General features: G+C 33.1%; 1 protein-coding gene across 1 annotated transcript in view; it reads left to right on the top strand.

Moving 5' to 3' along the window:
- Positions 1–14,269, top strand: part of WASL (WASP like actin nucleation promoting factor) — a 59,545-nt gene that overhangs the window by 33,683 nt on the left and 11,593 nt on the right. The window contains 5 exon segments of the mRNA XM_037512527.2: positions 4,928–5,096; positions 5,910–5,952; positions 7,472–7,625; positions 12,307–12,564; positions 12,567–12,823. Of these exon segments, the coding sequence (XP_037368424.1) occupies positions 4,928–5,096; positions 5,910–5,952; positions 7,472–7,625; positions 12,307–12,564; positions 12,567–12,823 (881 nt within the window).

Below are 14,269 nucleotides of genomic sequence, written 5' to 3'. Positions count from 1 at the left end.
CCTTAATACTTTATAGGCTGTTACAGAAATTAAATGAAGTAACTAAAGTGCTTATCTACTACTTAATATTAGTTATCAAGAAAACAATGACAATGATAGCAGCTGCTACTTAAGGATGATTTACTATCTACCAGGCACTGTACAGCAACAGTGAAGTGTGCTTATGAAGTAGCTGCTATTATCCCCAACTTATGATGCACAAACTGGGACACAATGATGTAAAACTTGCTCAAGGCCACATAACTAGTAAGGGTGGAACAGGATTTAGGCTCAGGCTGTCTTAACTCCGGAGTTTGGCTCCTTCACAACTTGCTATGTCGGTGATTTTGATGAAGTACAGACCTAGGGAGAGTAGGATGTCTCAGTTTACACAGTTAATATGTATGTGGCAGAGGCAAAGAAAGCAGAGGTAATTTAGAAGTCAATCATCTGTGAACTTTTAATGTGGTGTTAGGATTTTTCTCCTTGATGTGTGCTCAGTATGTTAATCTCTTTGAATTTATTAAATTATTTTGCACTTGGTGAGCATATGTGGAGTGTTGTGGGGAAGGCTTCCCAGTGATGGCATCTTTGAAGAAAATAATTTAAGGTTTTAAGTGTAATGTTGTACAAATAATGATATAATTCAAGTTGATGGTAGATACTTTTTAATTTAATATTTTAAGTACGTATAGAATGTTTTTCTGAAGAGACATCTAATCCATGAATAAATAGAATGTGGATATTCTTTAAGTGATATTGGTATCTCACTGTTTTATTATCCTACTGAGGGAAATACTCATGATTTTAATCTAGTGCTTTCTTTGAGATTGCTTTTGAATTAGATCTGTAGTTTTAACCATTTGGTGGAGTGGTCCCAACTTTATGGAGAGTTGAAAATAGTATCCTTAAATAAGGGCAAAATTAGATAGCATGTATTGCCAACAATTTGTATTCTTATTTACTTATTTATAAAATATATATAATGTGGTATTTATATATTACATACATAATGAAGAATGAAATAATAATAAAAGTCTGATTTTTTTTCCTGCTGAGCATTGGGTTGTCTTGTGTGGCTACTGCTGTTTAGGAGCTGACACTGTTACTTTTCCATATTTGGTGCATGACCACTAGGTGGCAATGGACACCTTAACCACCTTGCAGTGTCCATGCAGGTGCTTTGCCTCAGATCCTTGCTTAGATCGTCAGTTCAGCGGACCTTTTCAAAGTGTAACTATTAAAAAGTCACATTATGTAAAGTGACATATTCCTGAAATGCAATTCAGTATCTTCCTCACTAACTCCTAATTCCTACATCTTTCTTTTTTCTTTATTGGTCAGTCTCACCTTTTAGTTTAGATGCTTTCCAATGATTTGTTCTCAGCTTCATGACTGAATGACATCAGAGGCCTCTGGGCCACCTGTTTCTCAACTGTTTTACCTTGGTGAGAGTTCTCTGCTTTTTATGTAATTAAGGGGAAGACTTTAGTTTGTTCCCTCAGCTTTAAAATTAATTAGAAATGCTATTCATTGAGAATATAAAAACTTCAGTAACAGTGATCAGAAGAAAGTAATTTGTTATTTGACTGTTCTTTTTTTAAAAAAAAGGTAAACAGCCGTCTCCATTTTGTATTTTAATACACGTTCTTAGGATGAGTGTAATTTCACAAATGGAATAATTAAACTGTATTAGAAATTAATTGAGAGTATATCTGCTATGATATCTTCCACAAACTTAACTTTATTAAACCGAGTCTGCTCTTTATACAGCTTATCCTTTTATTAGTGTCACTTTTGAAACAAACTTTTAATTGGACGTTAGAACATGGATTTCAGCATATTTCCTAAACTTATTGCTTAAACGCTGAAGTAAATGACTATTTTCAATATAAATAACCAAGTGTCTAATCTCTTGAATGTGTTAAAACCTTTTGCCTAATTTTGGAAAGTTACTAATATTTATTGAATGATAAACAGATTGTAAGATTTGGTAATTCTTGGTCTAAAGACCAATTACATATGATAATATTTGTAAAATTAACATTCTCAATCACCTTATGGTTTGACTTTTGTGTAAAAATTGTAATATTTACTTAGATAGTAGGCTTGGAATGAAGATATCAGAGTTCACCTTTGCCTTTGTCACTAACTATATGACTCTAGGCAGGTCACCTGACCCTTTTTGCCCTTAGTTTTCATCTGTAAAATGAAAGACTTAGAAAAATTCTCTAATTTCCATTCTAATGCATTTTTTCTATATATCTTTAAAATCTGGATTTTTCCTATATAGACGTAAATTTTGTTCTTGTCTCTTCATTCTTGAATATTCTTCAGAGATGACTGGGTATTTTCTCTAGTGTATTATGAATCAAGCATATAAGAACCTTAGCTTTGTTTCTCAGAAAAGAATTCACTAACTTGAATAATTTGAACTAGTAAACATAACTTTACCCAATTCTACAACCATTTAGAACATCCTTAGTATGAGATTGCTTTTATGTAAGCTACAGTAGCGTAAGAATATTTTTGTTTCTTCCTAAAATCTCATTGTAGTTGTTAATTATTTTTAAATTATTTTTAATGGTGAATTTGGTTGCTGCTTTTTTAATTGCTTTTAGACACCTATTTCAGAATGGTGGTATGTATAGAATCCTTAAATCTGTTGCTCCCAAATCTGTACATCATTTCTTAATTCTATTAAGTATTAACATAAGAGTAAATTGTAATTCCCTCCATCTTATTGTGAATGGTGTGGCTGATTGGTAAAGATAAATTGTAAAAGAGGGCAGAAAGGGAAGAAGAAGAACTAGAAGCAGATTACTAGGTAAATCTATGAAAATACGGGTATGATCCCAATTCAGAAGTCTAGGTAGTCTCAATAAGTTCCTTATAATTGTGAAAGTACAGCAAATGCTGAAATCTGAAAAGATTTGAAAATCTAAGTCTTTATCTACTATTAAGTTTTGTGTATTACTTAACTGACCTTTAATTCTTGATCAGATTATTTTCAGAGTATCTCATGACACTGAATAAGTATGTAATGATCTTACCCCTATTATTTACTAGTTTCTTTTTTTTCCCAAAAAGAACTTGTTTTTTGCCAGTGTGAACAGTTTCCCATGGAATTTTTGCATGACATTATTAATAAACTTTTAGACATTTATATATTATACAGACATATTAGTGTGGGAAAATAGCTGAATTTTGGAGATATTAAAAATATGTATCTTTCCAAATTGCTTGCTTGTCCAACAGGGTGGCAGATGGCTTTCATGATTTAGCTCTATTTTATCTTTAATAGTGGACTTGAGCAAGAGAAAATGGGTTATGTATAATTTGCCTGTATACATAAATAATTTTCTTTTAGAAAACTTTAATGAATAGGATACATTTGAGATTTTCAGCAATTTGAAGAATTATCATCAAAATGTTATTTAGTAATCACTTAATATACAGTAGTCTATACTTTCTTGGGGCTCCTTTTTGCCTTTCTGTGATTGTGTTGGGGTCCCCAAGACCACACCCTGTCAGGTGGTCATTTGATGAAAAGACTTAAAGGACCAAACATATAGTGGCACTTATGGCAAAGATTTATTACAATATAAGAATATAAAATAATCAACAAAGGGAAATGTACAAAAGGTTAAGTCTAAGAGAAACCACACACAAACTTCTAGGAGTCTTGTCTCATAGGAGTCACAAGGAATGTGCTTAATTCCCAGTAATGAATTGTGACAACACATGTGAAATGTTGTCTTAAGGAGAAGCTCATTAGGGACTCATTGCCCAGTTTATTAGGGGCAAATCACAAAGGCATTCCCTGTCCAGCACATACCAAGTGACTAAACTCTCAGAAGAAAAACTGTCATTGAGCATAAACTGTCCTGTTAGTACAGTTTAGGCATATTGAACCTCACATTAGAGCATGAAGGGAACATTCTAGAAATCCACGTTCTCTGATTGTCAGTAAGGACCAACTTGCAAGCAGGCTTTTCTAGAAATAGTAGTCTTAGGCCTGATGTTTTTCTGCACAGTGATGATTTTATAGTATTTTGAAAGTTGTCATTAATTGTGTTAGAAGAACTTGATCTAATAGAAGGTTTTGTCAGAGATATAGTTATTAAAATGGAATCTCTAAGAAATATGCATTTCTCTTTAGATTAATTTTAAGAAATTTTTAAGTTGAATAGATTTCATTCAGACTCATGCTTTTTAAGATCAAAAATATTTATATGAATTATAAAGCAGGTACTGCATTTAGTGTCACTCTTGAAGATGCTATTAATAATGTCTGAAGGTGCCATATGTATTGTTAATATTGATCCTGTGGAAGATGAGTATTTTGCAAGTTTTCTCCATCTTAAGTTTTTGGTATCTCTACTTCTGCTGGTCAAAGTGTATGTATACTGATGAGGAAAATATTACAGGACTTAAATATGGCAGTTTGGGGGAAAAACAATAGTGATAATAACATAAGTACATTTTTCCTAAATGTACTGCTTAATTTGAACAATGTTAAAACTAGATTACTTTGTTAGTAATAAAACAAAGTAGGTGACTGTTTTCTTTTGCTGTTGTTTTATGATAGATACCACATTACCAAAGAGTAGTGTGTTAGATATGAGGCTATTATAATCAAAACTTAAGGGATCAAGCCAATTAAGTTCTTGTCGAAAATTCATATTCTTCATAAGATTAAATGTTATAAAAACACTAGTTTGCTTTGAAATTATCTATGCTAATGTATTTAAGAATTTATTAATAGGTTTTTGAAAATCAGACAGTACTTTTTCCATTTTTTTTAATTAGCATTCAAATTTAAACTACAGTAATGAAGTGGTTCTACTTCAGAAGATACTCAAATCATAAATTATAAGATAACTATCTTATAGTAATAACAATCTTAAATTATTTTGCTTTCACATTATTTTAACTTTACTTGCAGGTCCTAGTCTACCAATGGCAACAGTTGATATTAAAAATCCAGAAATCACAACAAATAGATTTTATGGTCCACAAGTCAATAACATCTCCCATACCAAAGAAAAGAAAAAAGGAAAAACTAAAAAGAAGAGATTAACCAAGGCAGATATTGGAACACCAAGCAATTTCCAGTAAGAGAGTACTTTCATTGTTACTGCTCATTAGATTTTCCATGAATCTTAGCTTATTTACCTTTTCACCCATCAGAAAAGAAAAATCAGATAAAGTTATTTCTTAGGAAATAATAGTTATTTCTTGGGCATAAGACGATTTGTCACTTTTCTCTATGAATGATATTTGGAAATTGCCTAAAAGCATTGTTCTACTCCATTTGGACTATAGTGCAGTGTACCATAGAATGGGTGACTTGTAGAGAACAGAAATTTATTTCTCACAGTTCTGGAAGTTGGAAAGTCTAAGATCAAAGCACTGGTGAGTCTTGGAAGAGGGCAAGGAAATTCTCTGGGACATGAATGGACACCAATCCCATTCATGAAGGAACTACCCTTATCACCTGGTCACTTCCCAAAGACTTCATTTTTAAATACCATCACACTGGGGATTGGGTTTCAACACAGAATTTTCATGGAACATAAATATTCAGTCTGTAGCTGGCATCGGTCCTTTGGCTCTTATATGACATAGTTCAAACATTTTTGTATGCTTTATTTCATTAGCTCATTATAAAACTCCTGTCCTCTCTTATTTATAAATGCTTGCATTTTTATACTGCTCGACAATTAAGGAAATGGATGCTTAGAATGATTGTACAAAAATGTTAATATTTAGAAGAAAGATGAAAAGAATTGTCATCTTCTGGGTGCCTGTTTATGAGAACTATTAGTTCAGACAAATACTCAATGAATGGATTAGATTTCATATATATTATGTTTTTAATGCTACTTATGCTTTTTATTTTTTAATTCTTCTGCCTTCTACTTTAGGCACATTGGACATGTTGGTTGGGATCCAAATACTGGCTTTGATGTAAGTGTCTTTTCAGGCCATAAACATTATTAGTCTATGTGGGAATTTTATGGAGATTTGTGGGTTTTTATATTAATTGTTCATTTTTTGAATTTCAGTGTGTATGTGAATGTATTTTCACAGTTTGTATTTATTTAAACATACCACTAAGTTTTGAAAATATAATTTTCTTTCCTTCATGGCTAAGTCTTTAAAGACAAAGATTTTGATTTTACATATGGTGTAAGTAAAATATTTATGTTTTAAAAGCTAAGAGAAGAAAATTATTTTTGATAAGTGATCATTTCAGGGGAAATGTGCCGAATTATTGGAAAATAATCAAATTCTGAATATGCAATTGTTAAATTGTCTTGGTCTTTTTATTTTACTGTTTTTTATGGCAAGTTCATCATTCATTAATTTGTAGTACTATGGACAAGGTAGGTAAAACGGCTGGTAAAAATTAGTGTTTTCAACATATCTCTATTTTGGTTACCAAAATAATCTATTTCACATTTGACAGGTAATCAGAGTTTTGAAAAATTATTTTGAAGAGAAATATTTGTGATGTCAAAAATCTTTTTGGTTATTTTGTTAAACCTACGTATTCCACAAATATTTTATCTAGTACATTTTTGTGTTGGACATTCTACAGGATGGTTGGGGTTATATAGATATTAGTGGGCCTCCCCCATGGCACAGCTGGTTGAGCGCAGCACTATGAAGCTGTCTACAGCCTCTGCAGTGCAGGTTCAGTTTTTACCGGCCAGGGAAATACCCACATGGCACAGCAGACCCTCTCCTGTCTCGCCCACTGCTCTCCTCAGCAGTGCTTTCCGGTCCGTTTGCCTGTTCTGCTCCCCGCTCTGTCTCTGGTGAATCCTCTCACCATCCTGCAACTCTGGCCTGTACCCCAGTTCTTGTATAAAAATAAATAAATCTTTAAAAAAAAAAAGATTTTTTTAAAAATCTGGCAATATTCAAATTTTGTTTTACCTATTTTTGTTGTTAGTGATTACATCTAAATCTTATTTTGGACAAGTAAACTAAATGAACCTTCGAGCTATCTGAATCATGAATGACTTAGTAAAAAAAAATTTAAATGAAATAGATAACCTCTTTTTTGAATATGGGAAACAAAAAGATAATAGGTAAAATATAAAATCTATTCTTTGTTCTTATCTGTTGTGTGTTTTTTTTTTTTTTTAAGATTAATTGATTTATTTATACAAGCATTGGGTACAGTCAGAAGCACAGGAGGGTGAGAGAATTCACCAGAGCCAGAGCAGGGAGTAGAACAGGCAGACTGACGAAATACACTGCTGAGGGCGCCATGTGGGACCCTCGCCAGCAGCCGGGGATCAAACCAGCACTGCAGAGGCTACGGGCAGCTTTGCAGCCCAGCGCTCAACCGCTGTGCCACCAGGGGAGGCCCCTCTGTTTTGTTTTTTATAAGCAAGTTTAGCATTTAAATTTCATTATGCTCAATTTTAAAAATTGGGGTAGATTTTATAGTTAGCATTTTTTTTATCTGTTATAGCTGAATAATTTGGATCCAGAATTGAAGAATCTTTTTGATATGTGTGGAATCTCAGAGGCACAACTTAAGGACAGAGAAACATCAAAAGTTATATATGACTTCATTGAAAAAACAGGAGGTGTTGAAGCTGTTAAAAATGAACTGCGAAGGCAAGGTAACTTTTATTTTTATTTAGGCATTTTGATCCACTTTTTCTTTTGTATTTTTTGAGGTCACTTTCATGGAAGAAGTTGTATACACATTCATGTGAACCTTGTTTGAATTTATAGATAGCTAGTTTGGCCAAGTATACTGTTTTTATGTTATTTTGCTATAATTTGACAATGTTTTGCATATTAACAAAATATCTTATATTTAGTTCATGAAAATCCATACAGAGTCTGGTGATTCTATTTTAGAAGAAAAAAATTTTAGCTGCCTAATATTTTACTTAATGAATCTTAAAAGCTATCTTTCAAGTTATTATTAGTAAGTAGTCACTTAAATATAATCATTATTTAATCAGTAATACACAATTTCAGAATGTAAATGGTATTGTATTTTGAATTACAAATATTTTTTCCTGACTTAAGTATAAAATTTGTCATTTGGTAACTAAGAGCATAAATAAACAGCTTGCAGCTTAAGATCTGATACTTTACTTAAAGTACCTTGTATTGTAGTTATGTCTTAATCATTATCACAATAAAATACAAATATAGTAACCTTAAATTTTCCAATAAGACAGTCATGTATTAACCATTTCAGTCATTTGGGGCTGCTTTTCTTCTTCCTAGTTTTTACATGCTCAGTATAGCAAAGCAAAAAATTAAAACATTCTTTTTAACTGTCTTTTTAAATTAAGTGTTTGACTTCCATGTGTCTTTTTCACTGCTGATGTTTATTTAGTCCCTAATTCATTCATTTATTCTTACATTCAGTAAACATTATCCCAGCACTCATCTTTATTTAGGATGTTTAATAAAAGGATATGGTTTCTGCCCTCAGAAATCTTATAATCTGGTGTGGAAACAGATTATGTAAATCATTAGGTGGTCACAATTGCTGTTGTGGAAACATGTACTCATTTAACTAAATACAGTGTGTTACTAATTTTTTGAAAAAATAAGAAAATTTCCAAATTTCTTCTAGGGATTTTTAATAAAAACATCTTGGGCACAAGACACTTTTAAATGCTCTCAGGGAGTAGGTCAGAGTTACTGTTCAAATGCAGGTGATAGAAGGTCCTGAGGACGCTCTGTATTCCTTGCTTTCTGTGCTGTTAACACCCACTGTCACCTTCTGGAAGGCTCGGTCTTTCTGAGCTCTCTGAATTTATAAGTTTATAAATTACTCTTGGCAGTTATTAGACTGTCCTTACTACTGCTCTCTCACCTGAACTACCTGTAATTAAGAGATGACCACATTAATTTGGGCCTGTTTTTTAAACTTTATTATTGATTTTTACTTTAACTGTTTTAAAAGCATCAAGATAGGCATGTCTTTCCTTGTCGGATTACCTAAAACAAACAAAAGAAAACACAAACGTAGTCATTGAAAAACATGCTTTGAGAACAATGTTATTTTCTTGTCATACTCAAGAACCTGACTGCTGTTGCAGAGCCTTACTAGATACCAAAGAAGGATTTTATAGAAGATACATTTTTTTAAAAGGAAGAGTGAGAGATGTGGTAGTTTATTAAGGAAATGTTTTCTAGGAAGAACATTTTTTAGAAGTATGAAAAAAAATTAGAAGGGGAGAAGTTTATGAAGTTGTCTTAAAAATACATTTTGTAAAACCTGAATGAATATCTTAAAACTTATTTTACACAATCATGTAATCAGGTTATATAAAGTGGTAGGCTTGTGATTTCCATTGTTTTTCTTTTTGTGTGTCTTTGCAATTTTTTAAATCCATTAACTCCTAATAATCTGCTCTGTAGGTCCACCACAGTGGAGTGGTATGTATGTGGGATATTATTTGACCCAGTGTCCTAAATTATGCATGCTGTGATGTGTTTATTTTGAAAGAAGCTAGAGTTCATTTATCATACCTCCAAATCTAACATCCAGCTAGTTTTTCTGCCCTCAATTTAAACCAGTGTTTTGGGCATAAGATACCAAAGTAAAAAGAAAATTTATTTCTTTATGAGTTAGAGCTCATATTTCATTTATAACTTAGATAATTTGATCGAAATTCCGTGGCGTTTTGAAAAACAACACCTCTCTTCCAGCACCACTGTTTTTATTATTACTTTTAGTGCTTGTTATGCTTGTTATTATTTCAGTAACTTATATAAAATGTACTTACATTTTTATATTACATTGGGATTAGGAGGGAAGACTATAAACCTTCTGTTCTATAACTCAAAGAATTGTCAGAATTCCATTAAATTTAAATTTGTGTTGAATAGCACTTTTCTGTTTTATTAGAGTACATGAAAGTGCTTTAATGTTTGCTTAATTTTATAATACATTTCAAGTGTTATTTTATAATTTCTGGTTATACTTCTTATAATGAAATATCTAGAGTAATCTACCAATTACTCTTAATATTGATCTGAAATAATCCTTATTTTTAAGTACATTGAACTTTATAGTGTACATCAAGACAAGTTTTTCTGTAAACCTCATCTTTCTTTGTAACTAAGCATTTATAGTAAAATCAGCTTTTATTTGTTACAGCTTTTGTTTCATGCTTATTAATTTTTTTTCTTTTTGAAAAAATTTCAGACATACTGTCATTGTGATACTGGTGTTTGTGGTGACTTACAATTTTGAAAATCTATAGGCCATCAGATTTTCTTAGAGTGGTGTATGTGGTGTCTGCTTAGGAGGTTTTCTTTGTGCATGTAAACCTGACTAACACTGCACCATCTGTCCTTTCCTCTTTGTTTTTAGTCCCTTCACATTTTGCTTTGGGATATGGCATGTCTTTTGCATGCTTTTCTTTTCATATCAACATATTAGAGACTAAAAAGAGAATTGGTAATAGATGTTCTTCTAATGAATATAATAGAGAAGTTTATAATCACTTTTCAAAGATAATGTAAATGCTGAAATCTGTCATACCCAAACTGGATGCAGATGATAATTTATTCACTGTGAATTTAGGCTCACCCTTCCCCTGAGCCACAGCAACTGTCTACTTAAATGAATATTAGCTAGACCCCAAATTATACTAATAAATATACTCATTGCAAGTTCAAAAGAACTTTAATTCTATCTACTGAGAAATTTATCATTTTGCATATAAGATTATGGATCTAGAGTCCTCAGTAAAACCATGGTTGACTAATGTAGTAGAATATGATGGATCTTTTTCCTCTTAACAAACAACTGGCATAAAAATGCCAGTTTAGATAAGTATTCCTATTTGAAGTAAAAACCTAAAGCTGATTAAAATTAAGTTTTGTCCTATTCAGGGATTATACACAGTATATATGTGCCCTATCCTCTGTGTTTTACCTTTTTATTATAAAATATGTTTTTTTATAAAAAAAAAAAAGACCTTGCTTTTAAGACGTTTAAGTCTCCTTATTTTGGATCTGGTAAAAAAAAAAATTACCTTAGCTGCAACATCCAGATCTCCAGTATGTCTTGTGTAAATCATAGGAGCTTCCCCTTTGAGTTAACCTATCTCTAACAGGATTCATGCTTTTGTTTATTTCTATATATTATTTCCAATTTTAAAGTTTGTATGCCAAAACACAATGCCTGTGTTGGCCTTTCTGCATCTTTCTAATGTTTCCAGTGATTGAATCAAAGTGAGGGATATTTTTTCCTGTCTGGTGTTGAATTATTGAGCATCAATAAGCCTGTTGTTATTTGTAATTAAAGTAGGTCTATTTGTATAGATTGTATAAATATCCAGCAATAAAATATTAAAGTTTGTATCAATAATACAAATAGCTATTATGGAGTTTAGGGTGTCTCCTAAAAATAGTTAATTTTTCAGTCTTTAAATGAGTGGAGAAATAATGAAGTCATTGTTTTATCAGTTTCTCTATACTATTGGTAAAATCATGTCTCCAGAAATGTAATAAATTTGTACTTAGATTTTATTTCCCTATTATCATATTTTTACTTAAGTAAAATGAGAATGTAAATATCAATACTACTGAAATAATATTTTATTAATAACTTTAATTTTGCAGTATATTAATTCTGTTAATTTGTTTAAAATCACTTAATGTCTCCTAAATATAATGAAACAATTAGTCTCCCTTAATGCCATCATTAGAATTGCTGATCATCTTTTGGAAATATAGGACATTTATTTGTGATAGTGTATATAATGTTACATTATTTTTAGCATACTAGATATATGTATATATCTTATGTTATATATATTTTAGAAATGTAGTACACTATAAAGTACAAGTGTAAATTAGGTGAGATTATACTATTTAAATCTGAAGGTAAATTTATTAAAAAAAAACTGTACTTGATTCTTTATAGAAGGAAGGTATCCATTAGTTTTTATTAATGTGTAAAGTAATGCTTATTGACCAAAATGTTTGATTTTATGGTTATATTTTTGTTGTTAAATTAAGCATTTATTCCCTGCCTCTGGAGGTGGCGCTGATTCCTAAAAATCAAATTCTGCAGTTTAACCAAAAATTTCCCAAGAAACAACAGGAAAGTGATCTTTAAGCTGAGTATTCCCAAGTAGGATTGTAAGATATCTGTGCTCATATATCTTTGTAAAATAAAGATGAGTCCTCTTTTTTCCCCTAGTTTATATGTATACACACACACACACACACACACACACGTGTTGAAGTGAGATGCTTTTTCAGTATGTTTGTGGGGGAAGAAAGAAGCATGCTTTTTTTTTTCTGTTTTTATTTCAGCACCACCTCCACCACCACCGTCCAGGGGGGGCCCACCTCCCCCGCCTCCCCCCCCACATAGCTCAGGGCCCCCCCCTCCTCCTGCCCGGGGGAGAGGCGCCCCTCCTCCACCCCCTTCTCGAGCTCCCACAGCTGCCCCTCCGCCGCCGCCTCCGTCCAGGCCGGGTGTGGGCGTCCCCCCACTGCCGCCAAATAGGATGTATCCTCCTCCACCTCCAGCCCTTCCCTCCTCAGCACCAGCAGGGCCTCCACCCCCGCCCCACCCTTGTCAATGCCAGGGTCAGCGGCACCACCCCCTCCGCCCCCGCCCCGCCTCCCCGGGGCCGCCCCGCCTCCCGGCCTCCCCTCTGATGGTGACCATCAAGTTCCAGCTCCTGCAGGAAACAAAGCAGCTCTTCTAGATCAAATTAGAGAGGGTGCTCAGCTAAAAAAAGTGGAACAGAACAGTCGACCGGTGTCCTGCTCTGGAAGGGATGCACTTTTAGACCAGATACGACAGGGTATTCAGCTGAAATCTGTAAGTAATCTCTTTTCATTTTAGCCTATCTGTCATAGAATTTTTAAGTAACCTACAAGACATCTCTGAAAAGTTTTTACTTTTTCTCGTGGTATTCACTATGAATTTCTGGTATTTTTATATGCCATAAAATGCACAAATTTATACCTGTGCCATTGTAACCATATTTTTGTATCAAAATAATTACTCTAGAAAGTTTCCTCATCCCTCTTCCTGTTTATTCCCCCTCCCAGAAAGAATCACTGATCTGATTTCTGTCACAGTAGAGTAGTTTTGCCTGTTCTAGAACTTGATGTAAATGGAACTTTTTATAGTATGTTTGCAATTCATTGTTCTAGGCTTTACCTTTAAAATTAAAGCTAATTTAAAGAAAAATCTTTATTAAGCTATGGAGAAGTAAAAAATTGAAAACAAATGTTATCACTTTGGTAAATTCAAACCAGTAACTTTATGAAAAGTAAACCATTTTCTAAATTTTTCTGTTCTGAAATTACTAGTAGAGAATCAGACTCTACCGAAAATTGAAAAAGATTTTTGACAGTGATGGTAGATAATTTTGTATTCTCTGAATTGGATGAGGTGTCATCATTTAACCTTTAAGAACAGGAGTTGGGGGGGGGAATTTAAGGACCAAATAGTAAGTATTTTAGGCTTGCAGGCCGCATGACCTTTTTTGCCACTGTGTAACTCTGCTATCTCATGGCAAAAGCTGCAACCACCAACAATACATAAATGAATGGGAATGATTATGTTCTATAGAGTTTTATTTACAGAAAATTGCATTTCATGTAATTTTCACTGTCTCAAACACTCTTTTGATTTTCTTTCAACCATTTAAAAATGTGAAAATCATCCTTGGCTTTGAGGTTACATAAAATAGGCCACAGCCTGCATCGATGCATCAGTGGTAGGCCCTTACCCTTCAGCCTAACCTGCTTGCATTCATGTACATCTTTCTGGAAATATAAATAACAGATACCTCTTCCATACTTTTACAAAAGGGACACTTTTATCATAGGCTTAAGAAATTTCGGGTATTTAAATGTATCTGAATTTTTTCTTGGTATGCATTAGGGATGACACTTAGACAGCCTGTGAGTAAACACCCTGTCCTCTTTCCCAAGCTTTCTCAAGAGCAATTGAAGAACTTAAATAACTAGCAGGGAGAATTAGTGCCAAAATGACCACAGCCTAGGAGAACAGCAGGTTTAACGGGGTCCCTTGATTTTAGCTCTTCCCTTAGAATCGGTGCTTGTTCCTGCTTCACTCTACCGTGCAGGGTTCCCATTCCCAACCTGCCTTTTTGTTTCTTTTTTCTGTTTCTCCTCTCTCCTCCACCGCCAACTTCTTTTTCTCTCATTTAGTGCTTATAAGAAGGTGCTTTATATTTAATTAATTCAGTTGTGTCCTTTTTCTTAATTTAAAAAGTTGGTGAGTTGTATTTCC

This window comes from Talpa occidentalis, unplaced genomic scaffold (assembly GCF_014898055.3).
Source record: "Talpa occidentalis isolate TD23 unplaced genomic scaffold, MPIMG_talOcc4v2.1, whole genome shotgun sequence".
Classification (NCBI taxonomy): Eukaryota; Metazoa; Chordata; class Mammalia; order Eulipotyphla; family Talpidae; genus Talpa; species Talpa occidentalis.
Note: the sequence above shows the minus strand (reverse complement) of the source record. Positions and strands in the feature narration are given on the sequence as shown.